This window comes from Rhinolophus sinicus, linkage group LG06 (assembly GCF_036562045.2).
Source record: "Rhinolophus sinicus isolate RSC01 linkage group LG06, ASM3656204v1, whole genome shotgun sequence".
Taxonomy (NCBI): domain Eukaryota; kingdom Metazoa; phylum Chordata; class Mammalia; order Chiroptera; family Rhinolophidae; genus Rhinolophus; species Rhinolophus sinicus.
This window is the reverse complement of record NC_133756.1, coordinates 7,877,394-7,899,418: the sequence shown is the minus strand read 5'-3', so window position 1 is coordinate 7,899,418 and position 22,025 is coordinate 7,877,394. Positions and strand designations below refer to the sequence as shown.

Genomic DNA, 22,025 nt, shown 5'->3' with positions numbered 1-22,025 from the left:
TAAGGGATGCCCAGTGCATGGAGGGCCAGGGAGAGGCCATGTGGGGATGGGCCAAGCCTGTCCCAAAATAGGGCCAGCAGGATCTGCTGGCCATAAAAGGCTCTTAGAATCTGGACCCTGGGGACCCCAGGCAGCCAGGCCCCGCTAAAACACAGCCGCCACCTCTGCCCTTTGTGCCCTGCCCACAGCAGCTCCAGTGCCACCCTGCAGTGTCCTCTCAGCTAGCCACAGACATGGTAAGGCTGCTTCTAGCGCCCGGCAGAGCCCCTGGTGGGCTGGTCAGTGCTGGAGGGGAGCAGGGAGCAGTGCCCAGGGGGAGAGAGGACGGGCAGGGACTCCAGGCACAGGGGTCAGCTGGGGCCAGGCCCAAAGGTGTGAGGGTCTCTCTGGGAACCTGAGGAAAAAGCTCAGCGAGGCCGGACAGAGAGGCAGGGTGGGGGCCGAGGCTGAGCCCTGCTGGCCACTGACACTGCCCTTGCTCTGGGGACCAGAGCAGAGCAGCCCTTTCTGCAAGTTGCCACGGTGGTGGCAGGCAGAAGTGGTCAGGTGCTGGACTATTCCCCCGGTGTGCCAGAACTGGCAGGGCCGTGGCCCCTGCCCCCAGGCCTGGAAGCCCCTTGCCCTGGAGCCTTCCCCTTGTCCTGGGTCAGGCTCCTCCCCATGTTGGTTCAGGGTGTCTTCGACCTGATCTCACCTTGTGTCCACTGCCTGGCCGCCCTACCCTGCACCCCTACTCCTGTGCCCCGTGCCCCTGGCGTCCCACCTCGAGCGCCCATCCCCTCAAAATTGCCTGGCAAGTCCCGCTCATCCCTCAGGGCCCACCACTGTGTCACCTTCTCTGGGAGCCGGCTCTGGGCTGGGGTCTCCTTTTGAAACCACAGGCTCTGAAGGGTACCTTGTGCCACACGTCTCGGGACCTCCAAGCTCCCCTGGACCGGGGGCCCCGTGACGCTGGGCCGGCGTGTCCCCACAGACGGAGCGTCTGACGGCCGAGCAGATCAAGGAGTACAAGGGGGTCTTTGAGATGTTTGACGAGGAGGGCAACGGGCAGGTGAAGACGGCCGAGCTGGAGCGGCTCATGAGCCTGCTGGGCATCAACCCCACCAGGAGTGAGCTGACCTCCATGGCCAAGGACGTGGACCGAGACAGTGAGGCCACCGGTCCCGGGCGGGTCGCCCTGGTGTGGGAGGAGGGCCTCGCCCACCCACCCTCACTGGACCCGCCTGCTTGCTCCCGCAGACAAAGGCTTCTTCAGCTGCGACAGCTTCCTGGCCCTGATGGCGGTGTACTGGGAGAAGTCCCAGAACCAGGAGGGCGAGCTGAGGGCGGCCTTCCGTGTCTTCGACAAGGAGGGCAAGGGCTACATTGACTGGGACACACTCAAGTAGGGCGGGTCGGCGGGGCGGGGGGGAGGTGGCGGGGCGGGTGAGGGCGGGTGCCCTGTGGGCCACCACTCAGTGCAGGGGTCCGCAGGTATGTGCTCATGAATGCGGGTGAGCCCCTCAACGAGGTAGAGGCTGAGCAGATGATGAAGGAGGCCGACAAGGACGGGGACGGGACCATCGACTACGAGGGTGAGTGGGGGATGGGCCTGGGAGGCCGCAGCCAGCCAGGCTGGGCTGCTGACTTGTCGCTCTGCTCTCAGAGTTTGTGGCCATGATGACCGGAGAGTCCTTCAAGCTGGTCCAGTAGGAGCAGCTGCTTCAGCTGTGGGAGGCCTGCCCAACCATGGAAGGCTGCTGCCCGCGGCTGCCCGCTGCCATCCACCCTGCCACCCACCTCACCCCACCCCAGCAATGCAGCCAATAAACACTCCAGCCAGACTCATGTGTGCTTCATTGTACCTGGCCTGGCAAAGGTGCCCACCCCAGCCCGCTGGAGTCAACCATGGCACACAGCCCGTCACTTCTGCTGTGATACCTGAAACCACCCACTGACCAGCTCTGGGCTCTGACAGCAGCCTGAAGGCAGGCTGGGCCCACGCACTCACCTTGCCTATCTGCACTGGGGCCGCTGCCCAACCTCCTCTCCCGGAGCCCTTTCCTACATGTGGAGACCATTTACATACAAATTTTATTCTCTCCAAAAGACTACAGGCTTCGGCCTGTGGGGCTTCCCTTGGGCCGAGGGCCTGCTGGGGCTGGGCCAGGGGCTGGGCTGAATGCAGCAGCCTGTGTGTGTGTGTGTGTGTGTGTGTGTGTGTGTGTGTGTGGCCAACACAGGGCCTGCCAGTTTGGCCGCCTGGCGTTACATAGCAACGAGGCCAGGGCTGCAGCAATGTGCTGGACGGCTGGCCTTCCCGGGTGGGGGGGAAGGATGCTGAGAGTGCACTGGGGGTCTCCTGTGAGCACAGGTGGCTGACGCATTGGCAATTCAGGAGAGCTTACCCACCTCCTCTGAGGGCCACCAGCTGGAGGTGCTGGAGGTGTTGGGCATTGAGGCTCAGCTCCTGGGGCCCTGGAGGGGTCTCTAAGCCTGAGGCCCCAGGGAGGGGGCTAGGCTACTGGGAGGGGAGCGGCTCTTCCTGTTTGGGTTTGGCCATCTTGACAGCCTCTTCATAGGAGGGTGGCAGCTCGGGAGCGTAGAGGCTGTACGCAGGGGGGGTCATGGAGTCGAGGTCCAGCTCCCCACAGGGCAGGGACAGCCGCATGCCCAACGGGAGCTGCACGGAGCTGTAGGCTGCAGAGAACCAGAGTGCATTTGTGGGGTGGTCTGGCCCTCACCCGCCCCCATTCCCCTGGCAGACAGGTGGGCCACCAGGCGAGGTGTGCAGGCACTCACAGGTCACCGTACTGTGTACGGGGCTGTCACTGTCCACAGGGATGACCGTCAGGTCGCAAGGCTGAGGTGCTGATGGCAGGTGTGACTGGGTGTGTGCTCGTTTCCGGAGGCAGCAGAACCGGACACAGCTGGCCGTGACCCCACACAGCAGCAGGAGGAGGACAGCGAGCAGGATAAGCCTGGGCAGGGGGGAGCAAGACCCTACCGCTGGACTGACCCCCCGCCACTAGGGACCTGCTCCCTGCGGGCGGTTATGGCCCGAACCCCCAAGACAGGAAATGGACAGGATAAAAAAAAACCAGAGAATGTCTCCAAGCCAGAGACCTCCTTCCTGGCCAGAGCTGGGCCTGAGGAGCTGGCCTGCCCAGCCTCCTGTTGCTGAGCCTGTCCTGGCTGTCTGTCCAGGGCTGGCCACAAGTGGCCTTGGGCTCACTCCCAGGACACACTGTCCTGGGCTGACTACACAATCCTATGCCCAGACCAATGACCAAGTTGGCTGGGGGCTCCCTCAGGAAAGAGGAAGGAGGGCATGAGAGATGGGCAAGCCGGCTATGAAGGGAAGTCCTGTCAAGAGCCAAGGGTGCCCGGAGCTGTGCAGGGGCTGGGGCAGGACCCACAAGGGAGGGTGCCCCCGGTGCTGGGGGCTGGAGGCTGCTGAGCGCCCCAGCGCCTTCCCGCCATTGGCCGGGAGCTGGACAATGCTGGTGACTCCTCAGCCCTGGAGCCAGGCTGCTGGGGATCTGGTGGGATTGGCCCCAGGCAGAACCGTCGGGTCCGGCTCCGCGCCGCGGCCTCCACTTACCCCACGTGCCACAGGCTGCTCCAGCGGGCCTGGGGCGGGCACCTGCGGGGACGGCGGCACCTGGAGCAAGCGGGGCACCGGTCCGGCGACCGCCCCGCCCTAGCCTCCCTACAGGGCGGGGCCAGGCCCCCGCTCCCTCCCCCCGACTTACTGGTCCGAAGGGTCGCAGCTGCTTTCAGCGAAGCCCAGCGCCACCTGTGGGGACAGGGGTGAGTTGGGCCGGGGCACGCCGAGCGCAGACCCTCCCCGCGGAGCCCAAGCAGAGCCCCTGGCGACTCACCTGAAGCAGCGGCAGGAGTGGCAGCAGCAGCTGCAGGAGCCCGCGGACGGCCGACACCCCAGGGAACATGCTCTGCGCGGACCCGAAGCTCTAGCAGCGCGGCCCCGCCGCTTTATGGAGGCCCCGCCCAGCGCAAACCCCGCCACCGAGGCATGCAACCACGCCCACACGCCCCGTCCCAAGTCTCCATCCAATGATACTGCGTCTTTTAGAGGCCGCCCCCTAACGCGTGCTCCGCCTGCTGGAGGCCCTGTCCTTTGGCCACGCCCCGGACCCCCCGCCTTAAAGTACCTCTCACGCGATCCCCCGCCTACTGCGGCCCCGCCCTCCGGTGCAGCTCTCCAGGCCGGTACCCGGCCTGGCGGGTCTCCTCCGTGTTTCTGAGCCGAGGGTCTCAGGGTGGGGGGAGGTCTCGCCCTCGGCCCAAGCGCGGAGCCCCCAACCTGTCCTGCAGTCGAGCTCGGTGTGGACCGGGGTGCCCCCTGGGAAGTTGTGACCAGGGAGGGTGGAGGCCAGGACAAATGTGGCCAAACTTGGCACACCGCGGTGTTCAAGTTAAAGGGCTGTGACAGTCGAGTCCCTGGCGCGTTCCTCGGTTGTTCGACATTTATTGTGCATGCTCGCTGCAAGCACACGCAGGGGCAGGCCCACGGGGAATCTGAGCTGGGCTCTGGGCCTTCACTGCGGCCTGGGTGCAGATTACTTTGCAGAGGCACTTTGCTATGAAAGCCACGCTCAGCCTGCAGAACGTGGCCTCTGTGGGCTCTGGGCCTGGGAGGCACAGAGAGCCCAGAGACCCCCTGTCGGCCTGGACTGCCCATTGTCCATTCTGCCCAGGGAAGGCTGGGGGCCATGTCTTCTAGGAGGCCCCCTAGCCCTCACCCTTCCTCACACCAGGCTGAGCGCCCTGTTAGGCTCACTCTGCCCTCTGCTCCACCATCTGGTGGTCAAGTGAAGGGAGGTGGTCAGCATGGTCAGGTGCAAGGGTGGTCTGCCTTGTCCAGGGAGGGTGGGGGGAGCAGCTACCCTTCACTCCACTCAGGACATACGTGGCATGCCCCTCCCCCACTGGAAGGGAAGTGTCCTCACCCCCTTGAGGGCAGGGCCCCTCGGCTTGGCTCCCTGGTGCCTGCCTGGATCTGTCAGGCACCTGCTCCTTGATCTCTGATCTCTGCTGGGGCTCTGTCCCGAAGTTGTGCTGCACCTCTGGCCTGTGATGCAGCCCCAGGGCCCCTCCAGGCAGGCCATGCTTCCTCCTGCCTCTACTGCCCTCTATGCCCAGCCCAGGAGAGGGAGGGAGGAGGATGGGCAGGAGTTTGGGAAGGGCCTGGGTGTATGAGTACCAGGGCACCTCAGCAGGAGGGACAGGCCAGGCTTTAGAAGAGAGTGGCCTGGCCTTCCTGCTGGCCACCCAAGGAGGAGGTGGGAATACGCCCTATGCCCTGCAGGGAGGACCCGCTCCTGGGGCCTGCGCTGGGCTGCAGGACCCAGCCTTCTCACCTGGTAAGAAAGTGGCTGGGACTACAGCTGGTCAGCCCCAGTGACAGATAGGAAGGAACCTGGGCCTGCCCACCAGACAGAAGTCCTACAAAATGCCACTCTAGGGTCACTGTCACTGGCTCAAGGTTAGGGAGATGGCAAGCTTCCAGGCACCAAGGGCACTGAGAAACAGGTGAGGGCAGGTGGCTGCACCACACCGTCCAGTCCTGCCAGGTAGGGCTGCCTGTGCTCTCCTGTCAGCTGGCATGCGTCTGAGGTGGGAGAGGTGGGCGTGCTGGGCTGTGCACAGGGGGGCCAGGATGGGGGACTCTGTGAGGACAGTGTCCAACCAGCCACTCTTTAGGAGGTAGGGGCTGGGGAGCGGACACCATTCTGAACTCCCAGGAGTATCTCATGGGCTGGGGGTGGGATAGGGGCAGCGGTGGATTCCACCTTGAAGGGCCAGTCTCCGCCCGAAGGCTGAGCATGGACTCAGTTCAGAAAAGTGGAACCAAACTCATGTGCACTGGCCTCACCCTGGGCCCCTGGCTGGGCTGAGGGAAGACAGGATGCCGCCAAGGGTGTGTCCCGACACTTGCTCACTCCTTGCTTGGGGTCAGGAATCCTGGAATTCTGGAGGAGCAGGGAGGCCTAAAGGGCCAGCCTGGGATTTGGAGCCTGCCCTTTTCTCCCTCCTCACCGGATCTTTCTGGGCCTGGGCCAGTCTGACCTCCAGCCCTACACCCTGGCACCCGCCCTGCCAGTCGTTCCAGGGCTCTGTTCCCACCTCTCATTCTGTGCTTACCCCAGTGAATGACCTGTTGGCACCCACATTGCACACCTGCACACAGAGGCACACACAGAGTTTACTGACCGACCTATGGGGGCTTCTGAAGGCTGGGCAGGTGCCGGTGGGGCTGGGGGCTCCGAGGGGCTCAGGCTAGGAGGAGGTTGTGGGCAGGACTGGCCTAATTGCTGGCTCTGAGTGTGGGGGCCTGGGAGGGAGGGGGAGCAAGAAGCGTCCGTGGCTGTAAGGCTGCGGTATCCTGGCAAAGTGGCCATGCAGAGGGCTGCCCATTTGAACCTGCCCAGCAGGGGATGCCCAGGTCCTGGCCGCTGGGTGCTTTGGCCTGGCCCACAGACGGGAAGGGCTTCAAGGGTGGGCAGGAGGGTCTGCGGGGACTCCATAGAGAGACTCCTGTGGCTTCAGGGGCTGGTCACCACCTGGGCTATAAAGAAAACCTTGTAGGTCTCCTTCACGTCTCCCTTGAGCTGCAGCAGAGCTGACACCATGAGTGGGTGGTCCGGCTGGAAGAGGGGGAGGGTAGAGGGGACACTCAGCCAGCTGGTACAGCACCAGGCAGATCTGTTGTCTTGCCGCTGCACAGCCCACCTCACCCACCCAGGGCCCACCAACAGCCCCCTCCCTGCACAGGCAGGCGGTCATCCTGTCCAGCCTTTGGCTCCCACAGGACTCGCCAGCCACAGCCTGTGGCATTTACATCAAAGTCAGCGGGCGGCATCCAAGAGATGCTGATGGTCTTGGTCTGGCCACGCTCCACAAAGCCCCTGGAGGGCTCGACCGTGAAGCCATGGTGCTGCAAGGACGTCACGCTGTCCAGGCTGAACTCGACTGTCTGTGGGCATTGGAGCTGCTGCTGGACGGGCAGGACTCGGCTCCCTGGAGGCAGTGGTCTGGGGCTCAGGGAGCCCAGCTCCAGCCACCCTCTCAGCCCTCCAGCAGGCTGCCCAGCCCACTCGTATCATGAGCAAGGCCATGCAGGGCAGGGCTGCAGAGGGGCAGGGCCTCAGGGGCAGTGCTTTGGTCACCTTCTTTGGGGACAGCTGCGTGGTCCGGATGCAGCTCACGTGCAGCTCGCGGGTGGCAGGTGGGGGAGGTGTGTCAGTGTCCAGCTGAATGTAGTCCAGTGTCACCAGAATGGGCTTCAGCTCCTCGGTTACTGGACAGGGAGGGCCTGGCTGGGGTCTGGCCCGGGGAGGGTGCGGCCCGCCAAGGATGTGGGGGACGGCGGGGGGGGGGGGGGCAGCTGATCCTCCTGGGGTCTCCCGCTAGCATAGCCCCACTCCCGCCTGGCTAGGGGCTGGGCTGGGAATGAGCCCACCCTGCGGGGGCCTCACCCTCTCTGCGCTCGGGGTCGCAGGCAGGGATCACGGTCAGGGACTCCACGGGCACGTCCAAGGGGTCTCCGCCCTCCACAAACATCATGTGCTCGCAGGCCGCGCCCTTCAGCAGGATCTGCTGGGAGACTTTCTGGGGCAGGGAGCACAGCAGCCTCGTCCCAAGAGCTGGGGCTCCGGGAGCGGCAGGGCTGGGGTGCTGGTCTCTTCACCTGTCGACTTCCCACCCGGTGTGGAGCCCCAGGATGGGGCCCGGGCCTCCCGACTGGGGCAGCGCAGGGAAGGGCGGGAGGAGGGGGCGAGGCTGGTTTCGCGCAGCCGCACCTTTTCGAAGAGCACGACCTGCAGCCGGTCGGAGAAGTACAGACTCTCGTGGTCTGGGCTGAAGGTCACGGTGAAGTCCTGTGCCCCACCGGGGCCCATGACGCCCTTCACCGGGACCACGCTGAACACGCTCTGGCCGCTGTGGTTCTGCGTGCCTGCGGGCAGGGGCGTGATGGTCCCTGCGCTCCGGCCCGCCCACCGCGGCCCAGCGCTCCTCCCACCCCGCACCCCAGGCGGTCCCTGCGCCCCGCCTACCATGCCCCCACACCTGCCCTCCCTCCGCAGCCGGGGCCCTGAGACACGCCCCCATCACGGTCCCCACCTTCGCCCACCCGCTCACCCACAACTTCCGTCCTCTGGGCGGGCGAGGCGAGGAACTGCGGCAACTGCTGCTGGTTCTCCCTCCTGCTGCTGGAGACGCTGTCCAGCTGCATGGAGAACTTGATGGGCAGAGAGGAGTTGTTTTGCAGCTGTAGGGACCGGGCGCCTGTCAGCGGACCGCTCATCGGGCCCGGAGGGCTGTCCCCACGGGCCTGTACCGTCCTCGAGTCCCGCACGCCCTCTTCCAGGCTGGCGTGCCCTGCGCCCTGTGCCCTGCGTGAGCTGCCCTGCCTCAAGGGGGTTAACTGGTGGTGGCCTCTGACCCCCTAGAGCAATCTCCCGGGCCAGGCCAGCCTTTAGCTGAGCCAACATCCTCACCCAGTTTCTTCCCTGCTCTCCACCCCTTTCTCCTGAGAGCACCCCCTCCTCAGTAACACCTCCAGCAATCCTTGCTCTGGGCTCTGCTGCCAGGACTCAAGCCAGGCTGGATCCTGCAGGAGGCTGGATCCCAAGGCTCGGGTGCCCCTCAGATGCAGGAGGAGCACTGGGAGCCAGGCCTGCCCTTCTGCACGGGAGTGGAAGCCCACAGGGCAATGTGACCTGGCATGGAAGTCAGCAAAGTACCCCCCTTCACCAAGCAGGGCCTGCGCTGAACTCCTCATCACATATAGGACAGCTGTGCAAAGGCCCTGAGGCAGGAGGATGAAGGGCCCTGAGGAGGCCCCAGCAGCCCAGGGGTGGAGGGAGCGGCCTTCTGAGCCTTCCCCCTGCTGGAGAGGGCAGTGGAGGTGGCAGCTGCTGGAGCTCCCACTGGCTTCCTGACCAAGGCAGGCCTGACCCCTCCCAGAGTGGAACACCCTTGCAGAAGGCCAGGGCAGGCACCAGGGCCCCTGCAATGTGCTTCACCTTGAAGCTGGAGGAGACAGACTCTCCGACAATCACATAACCCATGTTGAGGACGTGCCCTTCGATGGAGCACGTGATCATGGATGCCACCCCAGTGCCAACGAGGGTCAGGGAGAGTGTGCCTCTCTTGGTCATGATGTCCAGTGCTTCTTGGGCCTGTGGAGACCATGTCCCTCAGCATGGAGCAGACACTGCTGGGTGCCACCTAGTGTCCTCACCTCGTGCTCCCAGGGCCCGGCAGTGAGCTGCAGGCCTGAGCACAGAGCAGGCACACGGTGGGCACATGGTGGGTGGGGCCTGCAGCGTGGAGAATGCACTATGGAGGCCCAGGCTGCAGCATGGCGTGGGTGGGCCTGGGACTCACCATGACACTCTCACGGGGGCAGAAGGCCAGTGCCAGGACGTGGGTCTCTCCTGCAGGCAGCTTGCTGATAGGGTTCAGCAGGACAAAGGGGCCGTTGGGGTTCAGCAAGGAGAATTCCACCTGAGGGTTCAGGTCAAGGGGAGGTGGCGAGGGTGGGCCCACAGCCCCTCCTCAGGCCCCCCTCCACTGCAAGCCACCTGGCCTGCATGTGGACAAGGATACAGCCAGATCCTCGTGGGAAATGTTCTGGATGGAGACCTTCTTTATGGCACGGTGTCCTGTAATGGGATGAGGCGTCAGGCTGGGGCGTGGAGGCCTGGGTCCCTGTGGATGGGGGTGTGTGAGGGGCGGCCGGGCCCAATCGGGTCTCACCTACAGCGACGTCACCGAAGTTGGAGATGGTCTTGCCTTTGTCGGATGTCACGATGATGGACGGTGCCACAGCCGGGCACCACAGCTCCAGGTACAGGGTGTTGTGGGGACTGGGTGGGCAGGGCTTGCTGATGGCACTGTGCCCCTGCCTCCTCCCCCAGCCTAACCTCCAGCCCTGGCCCCTTCCCACTGAAGCCACTGTGCCCCCACCCCCGGCCCCAGATCTGGGTTGGTAACAGAACAGGGACTGCGGCGTTTTGGCTGACCACGCCCCATCCTGGTCAGAGCACCACACCTGAAGCTCAGGGGTTCCATCCCCTTCTGGTCTTGGATGTCGCCACTGGCAACAACACACGGGACCACAAACTTGTCAAATTTCCCCTCGTAAGATCTGGCCAGAGTGGCCTGGGCAACCTGGTACTCGTCGGCACTGGAATGAAGCCAGCAGTGCACTCACCCCTGTGCTCCCACACTGCCCCCTAGCAGCCCGGCCTCACCCCCACTGACGGGTCCACAAGGCCACACCTGCTCCCCAGGGTCCTGAGCCAGAGGGGTAAGGGGCGGCAGCCTGGGGGCCACGTGGGACCCAGCTGTAGCTGTCCCACCCTTTCAAAGCTTCCTGTGGGGGCCCCCACCCCCCAGGTCCTGGTCAGGCTCCTAATCAGAGAGCCATGCTCCTGGAGCCCCAGGCAAGGGTGGGCTGGCAGAGACTCAAGCCCACCACAGCTCTCTCGGGCTCATTTTGCACCCAGGTAGGCAGGGCTTGCTGAGCTGGGAATGTGGGAATCAGGGTGGCAGCACCTTCCCCACCGGCCCCAGAGGAATGGGGTGGCCATATGCCCAGGAAGGGATCTCCTGGGGGCCCTCGAGGCAGCCCCTGAAGCCAGCTGTATCTGAAGCCGCCCCAGTCCTGGACTGTCAGCCCCACAGCTCAAAGCAGCTCTGCTCCAGGCAGTCTGTGGGGGAAAGTGTCTGTGGGGGCCAGGGCGAGGTCCCATCACAGGGTCCTGGAGGGAAACAACAGGGCCCACCTGGACTTGAGGTCCTGACTCTGCAGCTCCAGGCTGTGGGAGGTGGGGGCCTGGAAGAGTTGGTCTCGGTTCTGCAGCCTCAGGACGGAGAGGGACTGGCCCTTCGGGTCCTTCCTTTGGGTGGCCATGTCCTTGCGGAACTGTGAGGTGGAGAGGCCAGCTGTCGGGCTGCCCCAGGCTCTGCTTGGCCAGGCAGGCACCCGGCTGCCCAGTACAGGCTCCTCTGGGGCCCGGCACAGGCTAGGGCAGAGTGCCTGGTGTAGGAACCCTGGGGGCATGGGTTTGCAGTGGACAGGGACCGAAACCCCAAATTGCTCCCCCAGGAAGACTGGCAGCAGGAGCAAGATCAACAAAGATGAGTGGGTGTCCGGAGGGAGACCCAGGGTCCCAGGGCAGAGCCCCCCCAGGGCCCATGCACCAACTGCAATGTCTGCCTTTGGCTACAGGGAGACTGAGGCACAGAGAGAGCAAAGAGTGGGCCAGAGCCTGAGCCCTTGCCCCGGTGCCCTTCCTCCATACCTCATGCCATCCGCCCACTCCACCCCACCCCTGCAGGGTGAGGGCAAGTGCTTCTTCCTCCTGGGAGTGTTTGAGCAAGTGTGTTCAAGACAAAAAACCCAGACTACTGGAGAAGTGTGCAGACCACTGGAGAAGTCCCTGGGCCACCCGGGCCCTGACTGGCCAGCTCTGTGTGGTCCCTGCAGACTCCCTCTCCAGCAGGAGCCCACCTGTGCCCACCTGAGGCAGCCTCTGCAGGGCTGTGGGCAGCCTGACACTCCTCAGGGTTTTACCCCTAGACCGGATGCATCCCACCTCTCAAACTCACGCTCTCAGGCTGGTTCATGGCTGTCTCCCATGCTTGTAAACTGCGCTAAGATCCACTGGCTCCTTTGCTGGTTTTCTGCTCCTCCCACCTGCTAATCAGTGAGAGGGGCCAGCCCACCCTCCCGAGATCACCTTCTGGGGATCCACTCTGCCTACTTATGCTTTCAAGGGAGGAAGAAGGGGCTTTGCCAGGAAAGAGTTTTAATCTCTTAAAACAATAGAGTCTACTGGCACCCCAGGCAGGGTACCTGGGCCTGAGGCCCTCCAGGGCGGCAAGGCAGAGTTTGTTCCCCAGCCCTCCTGCAAGAGCCTTCCAGCAGGAAGCTGGCAGCTCCCACCCTATGCCCCGCAGGCCCTAACTCTCAGCGCCCCCACCTACCGATTTGCTCTCCATGTCTTTCATCAGGGTCTGGAAGGCTTGCTGGCGGATCTGCTCGCTGGGCAGTGCCGGCCGGAAGGCCACCTGGACCAGGCACCTCTGTGGGGACAGGTCTGGAGGGCAGAGCCCTTCTCAGCACCCCACTACCCCCACTGCTCCTGGATCCCCCAGAGGTCATGCTGACACTCCTGGTGTGAGCCCCCACTCCTTAGGAATTTCAGTTTAGTGTGCCCCTTCCAGGAGGGCCTCCCTGACAACCACACCCCCTATTTTGGAAGTTGGGGTGGGCTGCAGTGCATGATTACCAAGCCCTCTCTTCCCATGCGGGGTGGGGAGTCCTGTGATGGAGGCCCTGGATGGGCCAGGACCCAGCACACAGCCCACGAGGCACAAGCAAGAGAGGAAACTTTGTTTTCAGCCACTGAGATTTGGGGGTGAGTTCCTGTACCCTAATCTGTCCCCGTGAGCAGCACAGCATCTTTCCAAAGCACCTCCATATTCCAGCCCATCCCACGGGGAAGTCCTGGGTCTCACAGTGCCCAGTACAGCAAAGGGGCTCAAAACACATCAGGTGGGGCAGGTGGTGTATGTGCGGTTGGGGGGGGGGGGAGGTGGGAGTGGTAGAGAAAATGAAAGAGGGATGGTGGAGAGGAAGGGGAACAGGGGAGAGATGGGGGAAGAAGAGAGAGTGAGCGAGAGGAGGGGAGTGGAAGTGAGGGAGGGGAACAGAGAAGTGCAACTGTAATGATCCCCTTGGGAGACCATTACTTAAGCAGTATTTGCTAAATTTAGTGAAATGTTTTAAATAACATGCTTCCTGAAACCCTGGAGGGTGGGGTTGGTCATTCCCAGCCCCTGCCTGTGCCCCTTCTCACTTAGTCCTCTCCCAGGCCTCAAACTGGCTGTCACCCCTGACTTTTGAAGGGAAGGAATTAAGCTCAGAGAGCTTGTGATGGCCTGGGGGACTGGCTGAGACGTCTGTCTCCAGGCCCCAGCTCTTTCTGTTTTATCGGGAAAAACAGAGTAGGGGGGAAACCCTGGATCAATCCAATGGACAGACCCCTGCGCTCCTGGTGACGGGGCTCTGTGCCCACCTGCTGCACACGCACCAGCAGGCTAAAATGCCCAGTCCTGCTCACCAGGCCCAGAGGCCTTCTTAGCCTGCCCGAGTCTCAGGATGGGCAGCGTTGACCCCACATCTGGTGTGGTCAAGGCCAGAGCCAGGCTGTGGTGTCCACACCCACCTTTCCCGGCAACACAGTCCCCACCGAGGGCGAGATGGTGATGGGTGAGTCTGGGGGCAGCAGGAATTGGAAAGACGTGGGCCCCACGGGGCAGGTGTCCTCGGAGCCGATGCGGGGCACAGAGTGGGTCAGTGAGTTCATGCTCAGGTGAGAGTTGATGACGTACAGGGAGGCCAAGGATGTGTCGTACAAGGAAGTGGCTGCAAACTTGATCTGGTAGTGGGACAGCTCCAGGGGTGGGTGGACACCCACAGCCCGGCACGTCAGCTTGAAGCACCTGGAAGTGACCAGTGCGGGCAGGTTCAGCCTGGGTCCCTGTGCAGCCTGGGAGGTGGCCTCTGGCTGGAGACGGCAGCCTCCCTCCGCCCGCACACAGGGGTGCCCAGGACTGTGGGCCCAGATCTTGCTCTCTACCCTGTTAATGAATTGTGATGAATTTTGAAACTACTGTGTATCTCTGCACATGTTTTAAGAGGGTAGTTAAAAATCTAATCACAAGTCCGAACAGTTGCTAAGAGGGTAATTTCTGTCTTATTGTGTTACGTATTTATTGACATTTAAAAATAAAACTGATAAAATTGGTCTCCAAATGTTAGCACAGGGATCAATGTACCACAGTAAGCTAATCCCTGCTGCCACCCACTGAAAAGAACAGAAGCGGGGTGTTTTCACCGTGGAACATTTACATTCCATATTTTCTCTGAACTACTATTTTCACCGCACTCTCCCCATCAAATTCTATCCTGATTGTTATATTTTAATGCTTTTTTTTAATTTAAAATTTTATGAGTTCATTTGAGCCAAAACTAACAATCTCAGGGAAGCAAGATCTCAAAAATGTGCCTTATTTCAATGTTTTAAAGGATGATGTTGATTGCTCTACCATACTAGTCTGTAACAAAAACATCTGTTGCATGCGGGAATTGAACCAGCAACCTTGTTGTTAAGGGCTCACACTCTAACCAACTGAGCCATACAGTTGCCCCTCCGGAAACTCAGTGGCAGCTTGTTGTCCTTCAATCTAGTTATGGAGGGCGCAGCTCACTGGCCCATGTGGGAATCGAACTGGCAACCCTGTTGTTCAGAGCTCGCACTCAGCAACTGAGCCATCCATCTGCCCCTCAATGCGTATTTTTATGTCCTGTGAGGACAGGCTCTAAATGTTTTTAAAAAATTCCTTCTGGGGCCGGCCCGGTGGCTCAGGTGGTTAGAGCTCCATGCTCCTAACTCCGAAGGGCTGCCGGTTCGATTCCCACATGGGCCAGTGGCTCTCAACCACAAGGTTGCCAGTTCAACTCCTCGAGTCCCGCAAGGGATGGTGGGCAGCGCCCCCTGCAACTAAGATTGAACACAGCAACTTGAGCTGAGCTGCCGCTGAGCTCCCGGATGGCTCAGTTGGTTGGAGTACATCCTCTCAACCACAAGGTTGCCAGTTCAATTCCCACAAGGGATGGTGGGCTGTGCCCCCTGCAACTAGCAATGGCAACTGAACCTGGGAGCTGAGCTGCGCCCTCCACAACTAAGATTGAAAGGACAACAACTTGACTTGGAAAAAAGTCCTGGAAGTACACACTGTTTCCCAATAAAGTCCTGTTCCCCTTCCCCAATAAAATCTTTAAAAAAAAAAAAAATTCCTTCTGGGTTAGAGGTACCACTGAGGTTATTATTTTTCTCAGCTAATTGTAAAGGCTGAGATGAAAAGCAGTAATCTCTACATATAAAAAGACATCATTCTTAGGAAAGTAGACCAAGTTGTTTTTTCCCACTTTCGCTGAGTGATGTGACTTGTGGTCTAGCGGCCAGCGCTTCATTCCGCGGACCCAGGAACAGGAGTGAGGGAGGTTTGCTCCCCAACGTTGCTCACACATCTTCCAACATCATTTTGGATAGTCCACCTCTGGCAACTCACTTAGGTCCTCTATCACTCTGTTCCCAGGAGACAGCTGCAGCCCCTGCCCTCTGAAGCCCCTCGCCTGTCAGGAGTCGAATCTCTGAGGCCCAACTGAGACTTGCCCGAGCCTTGCCGGATGCTGTCATCCCTGTGACTAGGAGGCAGCGGGTTTAATGCAGGATCTTGAGAAAGGCCTGAGCCAACCGTTCACTGTCATCCCAGCACACATGAACACCACCACGTTTGCTGACAAAATGCTTTTATGTCAGCATGTGCTTTAAAATGTTTCTCTCCAAAAATCACTGAGGTAAAGTCTTCTTCGCTGTGTGATACTATTCCCCACCTAAGTTCAGAGGCAAAGCGTGCCCGACCGCACTGCCATCAGCACACCTCCTGTCCACGTAGGTGGCTGATGGCTGATGACTGTGGGCTCTGAGGCCTCAAGGATCCAGGCAGAGCTCGGATATGTGCCTGGCTGGCTGTCCTCGTTCCCACAGGCAGGCCCTGAGCCCCAATCTGAACGTTTCTGAATTCCCAGTGCCCATCGCCCCTCAGCTTGTTGATGGCAGTGAGGTTTGTCTTCTCTTTCTGTTGTTTGGAAGATTTTTGTAAGACCGGCATTATTTTTTCTTTAACTGTCTAGAAGAATTCATCAGTGAAACCATCTGCATTTTTCACTGTGGGAAGCTTTTAAACTTTGGATTTGATTTCCTACTCAGAGTTTCTATTTTTCTTTTGTGTGAGGTTTGGTTAAGTTGTGTTTTTTGAGGAATTTGTCCATTTCATCCAAATGGTCACATTCACTGGTGTGAAGTTGTTCATAACAAACAGTCCCTTATTATCTTTCTGATATTTGTAGGCTCTGTAGTGATGGCCCCTTTCACTCTTGAGGTTGGTAATTTGTGATTTCTCTCTATTTTACCTTGATTGGTCTTACTAGGAGTAATGAATTTACTAATTTCCCCCCCCCCAAAAAAAAAGACTTTTATTAATAGTTTTGTTGTTTTTCTCTGTTGTATTTGATTTCTCTTTCACTGACTTCCACTCATTATTATGTCTACTTTCTTTGGGTTTAATTTGCTCTTTTCCTAATTCTTGGAAAGGAAGTCTAGATTATACTGGTTTTCAAGCTGTCTTCTTTAAATGCATGCGGAGGTAGAAATTTCCTGCTAAGCACTGCTTCTGATGATTCACAAGCCCTCAAACTCAACGTGTCCAAGTTGAACCCTTAGATGTGCTAACATGGATCAATTACAAAAATATAAAGTTGGGGGGAAAACGTAAAAGCCAAACGCAGATCAATATGTGGAGTAAGATACCATCAATGAGGGGTAGCCCCAGGTTCCCACATCCTGGAAACCCCTCAGTCCAGGCACCCTGGCGGGGCCTAACACCGGCACAGCCTCAGGTTAAAAGCAAAGGAGGCGGAGCAGAGACGCTGGCGGGGCTGAACATTGGGCACGGACTTCTGTTAGGAGCAGAGGAGCCGGAGACCATGTCTCCCTGCAGTTCATACACACAGCAGGGAGAGTGCGCTCTAGAGCCAAGCCAGCAAGCGAGAAAAGGGCTGAAAACTGGCCCCCTTCCAAAGGTTCAGGAGAAGAAACCAAACGGAGAGATGAGCAGCAGAAAAAGACTAAGATCAAACAAATCACAAGTAACGTTATTAGATAAAAGAGAAAAAGGAGCAGAAAAAAATTCATGCCAACAATACAAGCCTGCAGAGAGACGTGCCGGGGACGGATGGGAGCGGTAACGTGGACACTCACTGTGCGTTTGGAAGACTTGAGAAAACGAGAAACAGCACAGGTCAGAACCACGGGGCTCAGAGGTGAGGCGTCAGAGCTCAGGAAAGAGTCCTAACAATCATTTAGAAACGAAGGCTCAACTCTAAGGAACGCAGTGACGAAGGAAGAAGCAGAAAATTCTTTAAGAGAAAGACAAGATGCAAGATGAAACACTGAAGGAATAAAGGAGTGAAGAAAAGGTGACAAATGGGGAAGAAGCAAAGACCCATATTTATAACAGGAGGCCCCAAAGGAGAAAACCGAAGCAACTATTAAGGACTAAAATTCATGGAAATATTCCTGAAATTAGAAAGATTTGAAAAACACTGCGTACCTGGGTGGATGGGTTCAGAACAACCAACACTAAAATGTGTTCTGATAAAATCATTGGATTTTTAAATAAGAAGAAATCAATCCCTTAGGTACCCAGGCAAAAAGAAACTCGGGTTTCCTTCAGACTTTGACAGACACGTTTTATTCCACAAGGCAGTGGATAGTTAATATGTTTGTGTTTAAGATACTCAACTGAACCGATTTTCAAGTCTTAATGGCTACAGGCAAACTGTCACCAATATGTGAGAAATGAGGGGCATTGGTCTCTGTCACAGCCCCAAAAGAAGAGTCTTTTCAACAATGACATCAGTAAAATTGGAAGAAAAGTAACCCGGACTTCCTGCCACATCTCACTTTTTTTTTTTTTTTTAAGGAGGGCGCAGCTCACAGTGGCCCATGCAGGGATCGAACCAGCAACCTTGGTGTTATTAGCACCACGCTCTAACCAACTGGGCTAACCAGCCACCCCCACATCTCACATTTTATGCAAAAGCTGATCAAAAGAAATCGTGAACCACATGTAAAATGTAAATACATAAAACTTTTAGAAGAAAATCTGTGCGACTTTGGGTTAGGAGAAAATTATTGGATATGACACCAAACTCATGATCTATATGGAAAAAGTTAATAAACAGGACTTTATCAAAATTAAAAACTTTCGCTTTATGAAAGACATTGGTAAGAGAATGAAAAGACAAGCCACAGACTGGGGCCAATTCTTTGTAAGCCTGACAAAGGATTTGTATCAGGATATAGATACTATATTTAGAATATAGATACTAAGTCCTGGGGATGATGACAGTTCACTGTGCTGCACGTTGGAAAGTAGCTCAGAGAATAGACCTTAAAAGTTCTCATCACCAGAAAAGAAATCTGTAACTACAAATGTGGTGATGTTAAGAGACTTATTGTGGGATCATTTCGCAATATATGCAAATATCGAAGCATTGTGGTATACACCTGAAACTGATACAATGTGGCATATCAATTATACCTCAAGCAAAAAGCTCTCCAAACTCAGTAAAAAACTCTAACTTAAAAAATGGGCAAAAGATCTAACCACACCTTTCACCAAAGAAGATACCCAGGTGCAGATAAGTACATAAGAGGTGCTCAACCTTGGTCACTAGAGAATGCAAATTAAGTCACAATGAGATGCCGTTCACACCTATTATAATGCCTCTCCACCCCCTTCCCCCAAAAAAATCTGACAGCAGCAAATCCTGGTGAGAAGTGAAAATGGTACAGCCACTTTGGGACTCTGTTTGACACTGAAATTAAACAGTTACCCTAGGACCTGGCGACCCCATTCCTAAACATGTAGCCCAGGGCAGTGAGCGCCCGGGCTCACACAGAACCTGCTTTGTGGGTCACTGACCAGCCTGGAGCCCGCCCACATGTCCAGCAGGGGAGTGGGTGCCCATCACGTGATGGGAGGGGCTGCGTGGTGCAGGCGGCTGTGTGCCCTGCGTGGGAGGCAGCGGGCAGGTCGGCTGTCTTGGAGGAGGGATGTGCTCTGACATGGAGGCAGGGGACCAGCCAGGAGGTGCCCCGCTGTCCAGATGAGGGTGTGGAGAGCTTCAGGTGCATTTTCAAGGTGGAGCCGACAGGACTGCAGGACTGACGGACAGTGGGCAGCGTGGATGTGAGGTGAGGGAAGGGAAGCAGGACAAGGCTGAGGTGAGCAACAGGAAGGCCTGGGCTGCAGGGGGAGCAGGTGTGGGAGCAGGTGGGGAATGGGGATGTGTCCAGATCGCAGACATCTCCTGGACCTCCAGGGGAGCTGCCAGGTAGCCGCATGCGCAGCCAGGCCCGGAGCGTGAGGCTCCCCGCTGTGGTGTGTGTGCAGTGGGGCCCTTCTGGGCTGCAGAGTCCACCTGGCTACGCGCTCACTATGGGCTGTGATTACTGCCGCCTCATGGCTTGACTTTCCTGTAACCCTCCACGGAGCCCGTGCGGGGCACCGGGATAAGAACCCCTCTTCTCCAGAGGATGAGAGAGATGTGAACAAGCCACCGAACACCTGGCACCTGGGGCCACCAGAACCCAGCAGGAGGGGAGGGCAGTGCCGGGGGCGGGGCAAGGCAGGTGGGCGGGCTCTAGTCCCTTCCGTTTGCTCCGGAGGTTAAGTCTGCACTCGTTCCCCAAAATCTCACCACCCATGAACTCAGTCCTGCTCCCTGCCCAGCAGTCCCAGGTCACGTGCCCTGCTGGTGGGGGCCTGGTCTGCGGGATGAGGGGCTAGCCCGACCCCACCAAAGGTGGCCCAGGGTCCCAGCCAGGATCAAACAGCATCTCAGGTTGGGGTGCGCGCGTGCGTGTGTGGTGACAGGACGAGAGAGGAAGGGGCGAGCGGGGCAAGCAGCACAGCTCGACAGGAGGTGACCTGACGCACAGGGACGCTCCAGGACACTCCTCCCCTAGGACACTCCTCCCCGGAGGCACTGACCCCAGGTCGTGGGCGGCAGGAGCCAGCACCTAATTCCCGACCACCGCCTCCGCCGTGTCCTGCTTCCCTTCTCCCTCCCCACCATCTTCTCAGTCCTGTCTCTCGGGGGCAGAATGGCGGCTCAGGGAGGTTCCGAGAGTGGCCCAGTCACAGCGCATTCAAGCAACGGTGCTCATGCCGAGGTCCTTCTGAGTGCAGAGGGTGCTCTGCACCCCACACACACACACATGCACACACTTTCACATGTGCATACTCACGTGCACACATCCACACACGCTCACACACACACACTTTCACATGTGCACACTCACGTGCACACGTCCACACGCTCACACACACCTACACCCATACCCACGTGTGCATGCTCACATAAATGTACACGCATGCCCACACGCACGCACGCACACGTCCACACACAGGCTCCCACGCACATGTCCACACATGCACACCCCACACACATATGTCCACACATGCATACTCATACACACTCACACATTGTCACACGTGCACACTCACAGCCCTCACTTGTACTGCTCACACACATACTCTCATCCATGTGTACTCACACACACATGCTCACACATGCACACCCACTTACACACACACACGCACACACAGCTTGAGCTAACCCAGTGTGCAAGGCCCCAGGTCCCAGGAGTCTGCTCCCCAGTCTGAGGTTCCTGCAGCCAGCAGTGGTGCCCAGCCCCGCAGTCAGGCTGGGGACCAGGGCGGAAGATGCAGGAGGCGCGGCCCCCCTGAGCGGCCCGCCACAGCCCCGCAAGCCTCACCGGTTGATCTCTGACTTGCAAGTGAGCGTGAAGCTGTACACCTTGGCCTTGGTGGGCTGAAAGATCACGTCGAGTTCCAGAGTGTCCAGTGGCAGGATCGTCCCAAACCCATCGTTGGGCTGAATGTCCACAAACTACAGGAGGGAAACCGCGGTGCCAAGTGAAAACATTGATCTGCTGGGGAAGGTCACGGGGGACTGTGGACACACGTGTGGCAGGGTGTGTGAGCGAGTGCGACTGTGCCAGTCTGCATGTATGAGTGTGTGTGCACGTGCCCATAGGCGTGTGTGTCAGTGTGTGGTCATATGTCAGCCCACATCTGTGTATGTGAGCATGTCTGCATGTGTGTGAGTGTGTCTGCATGTATGTGTGTATATATTTGTGAGTGTGTGCACACGAGCACATGTCTACATGTGAACATGTCTGTATGCATGTGAGTGCATGTGTGTAAGTTTATGTGTATGTTTATGTATCTGTTTGTGTATGAATGTTGCCTGCATGTGAGCACGTGTCTGTCTATGTGTATGTGAACACGTGTCTGTGTGTTGAGTGCATGCCTGTATGCATGTGAGCGCATGTGTGTGTATGTGTGTCTGCATGTATGTTGGATGGCAGGGCCTGTGGTGGGGCAGCCCAGGGAGGGGGGAGGGGTAGCCAAGCTGGGGTTTGGTCTTCGCTGTCCCCAAGGGCCAGGCAGGCAACAGTACTGGAGGGAAGGGAGGGGAGGGGAGTCTGGAGCCGGGCGTGTGTGGTGGAGGAGAGGGATGAAGGGACAGGGAGAGGCAGGGCAAGCGCAAGGCAGTGTGGGGCCAGTGGGGTGAGGAGGAGGACGAGCGGAGAGCCAGATGAGGCTGAGGTGCCTGGAGCCGGCGTGGGGCCACCTGAACCCCAGGGGGGCAGATGCCCTGGCCCATTCTCAGAGCTTCCCAACCCACCCCCATGTCCCCGCACCCCTCACTGCCACGCAAGGCACCTTTGGGAGCCCGACGAACCCAAACTCCTGGGGCAGGAGGGAGCGGTTGCAGAGGCTGACTCGGGTTCTAATGGCCTCGTAGGTGGTGCAGTAGCCGAAGTCCACCTCCGAGGGGCTGAGCTCCAGGTCCGAGGTGGTGATGATGGCGTGGACGGTGAACCCCACCGGTCTGATCTGAAGTGCAAAGGGCAAGTGCGTTTCTGGTCATGTGTTTGCATCACTTTTGACAAATATTCCCAAAGAAGAAAGGCACAGCCTTGCTGTGGTCCATGGTGCACCCTTTCATGGACACAAGTGTCCCTTTAACAACTCTACTTTCCTCTTGTCCCCGGACCTGGGAGGACGTGAAAGCAGCCGTCACAAAGCAGTGCCAAACGAGAGTGTGAGTGCATGTGTGTGTACACGTGTGTGCACTGAGGTCTGCGAGTGTGAAGGTAGACCATGTGAGCACGTGTGTGTCTGTGAACGTGTGGCACACGGGGCTCGGATGATGGGACAGCACTCAGAGCCGCTCTCTCCACAAACCCCCTCCCCTGGCCTACACTGTGCCGGGGCTG

At 58.6% G+C, this 22,025-nt stretch overlaps 3 protein-coding genes across 11 annotated transcripts in view; 1 reads left to right on the top strand and 2 right to left on the bottom strand.

The window, feature by feature from the left end:
* Positions 1-161: 161 nt before the first annotated feature.
* CALML6 (calmodulin like 6) lies at positions 162-1,823 on the top strand. Its single transcript, XM_074334269.1, has 5 exons — positions 162-236; positions 974-1,148; positions 1,240-1,384; positions 1,474-1,574; positions 1,646-1,823. Exons 1-5 carry the CDS (start codon positions 234-236, stop codon positions 1,690-1,692), a joined length of 471 nt encoding a protein of 156 aa, XP_074190370.1. The 5' UTR covers positions 162-233; the 3' UTR covers positions 1,693-1,823.
* A 231-nt stretch (positions 1,824-2,054) lies between these two features.
* TMEM52 (transmembrane protein 52) lies at positions 2,055-4,020 on the bottom strand. 4 transcript variants are annotated; one of them, XM_074334266.1, is made up of 5 exons: positions 3,864-4,020; positions 3,735-3,778; positions 3,584-3,643; positions 2,782-2,960; positions 2,055-2,679 (listed from the first exon to the last, which is right to left on the bottom strand). In XM_074334266.1, exons 1-5 carry the CDS (start codon positions 3,930-3,932, stop codon positions 2,501-2,503), a joined length of 531 nt encoding a protein of 176 aa, XP_074190367.1. In that variant the 5' UTR covers positions 3,933-4,020; the 3' UTR covers positions 2,055-2,500. The 4 variants fall into 4 exon arrangements, with proteins under 4 accessions (XP_074190367.1, XP_074190368.1, XP_019567673.1 ...); XM_074334267.1 differs by having other exon boundaries at positions 2,782-2,909; XM_019712114.2 differs by having other exon boundaries at positions 3,584-3,625.
* A 2,168-nt stretch (positions 4,021-6,188) lies between these two features.
* Positions 6,189-22,025, bottom strand: part of CFAP74 (cilia and flagella associated protein 74) — a 57,683-nt gene continuing 41,846 nt past the window's right edge. For 2 of the 6 annotated variants that reach the window (XM_019712107.2, XM_019712108.2), the window contains exons 24-39: positions 21,469-21,642; positions 20,496-20,629; positions 13,248-13,524; positions 12,004-12,102; positions 10,800-10,939; positions 10,064-10,198; positions 9,769-9,878; positions 9,619-9,674; positions 9,397-9,516; positions 9,033-9,188; positions 8,146-8,275; positions 7,806-7,960; positions 7,482-7,614; positions 7,173-7,303; positions 6,845-6,979; positions 6,189-6,650 (exon numbers count right to left, since the gene is read on the bottom strand). In XM_019712107.2, the coding sequence (XP_019567666.2) occupies positions 6,549-6,650; positions 6,845-6,979; positions 7,173-7,303; positions 7,482-7,614; positions 7,806-7,960; positions 8,146-8,275; positions 9,033-9,188; positions 9,397-9,516; positions 9,619-9,674; positions 9,769-9,878; positions 10,064-10,198; positions 10,800-10,939; positions 12,004-12,102; positions 13,248-13,524; positions 20,496-20,629; positions 21,469-21,642 (2,187 nt within the window). In that variant the 3' untranslated portion in view covers positions 6,189-6,548. Of the gene's footprint in view, positions 6,651-6,844; positions 7,304-7,481; positions 7,615-7,805; positions 7,961-8,145; positions 8,276-9,032; positions 9,189-9,396; positions 9,517-9,618; positions 9,675-9,768; positions 9,879-10,063; positions 10,199-10,799; positions 10,940-12,003; positions 12,103-13,247; positions 13,525-20,495; positions 20,630-21,468; positions 21,643-22,025 lie in introns of those variants that run through there. The other 4 variants (XM_074334262.1, XM_074334263.1, XM_074334264.1 and 1 more) reach the window with 3 other exon arrangements.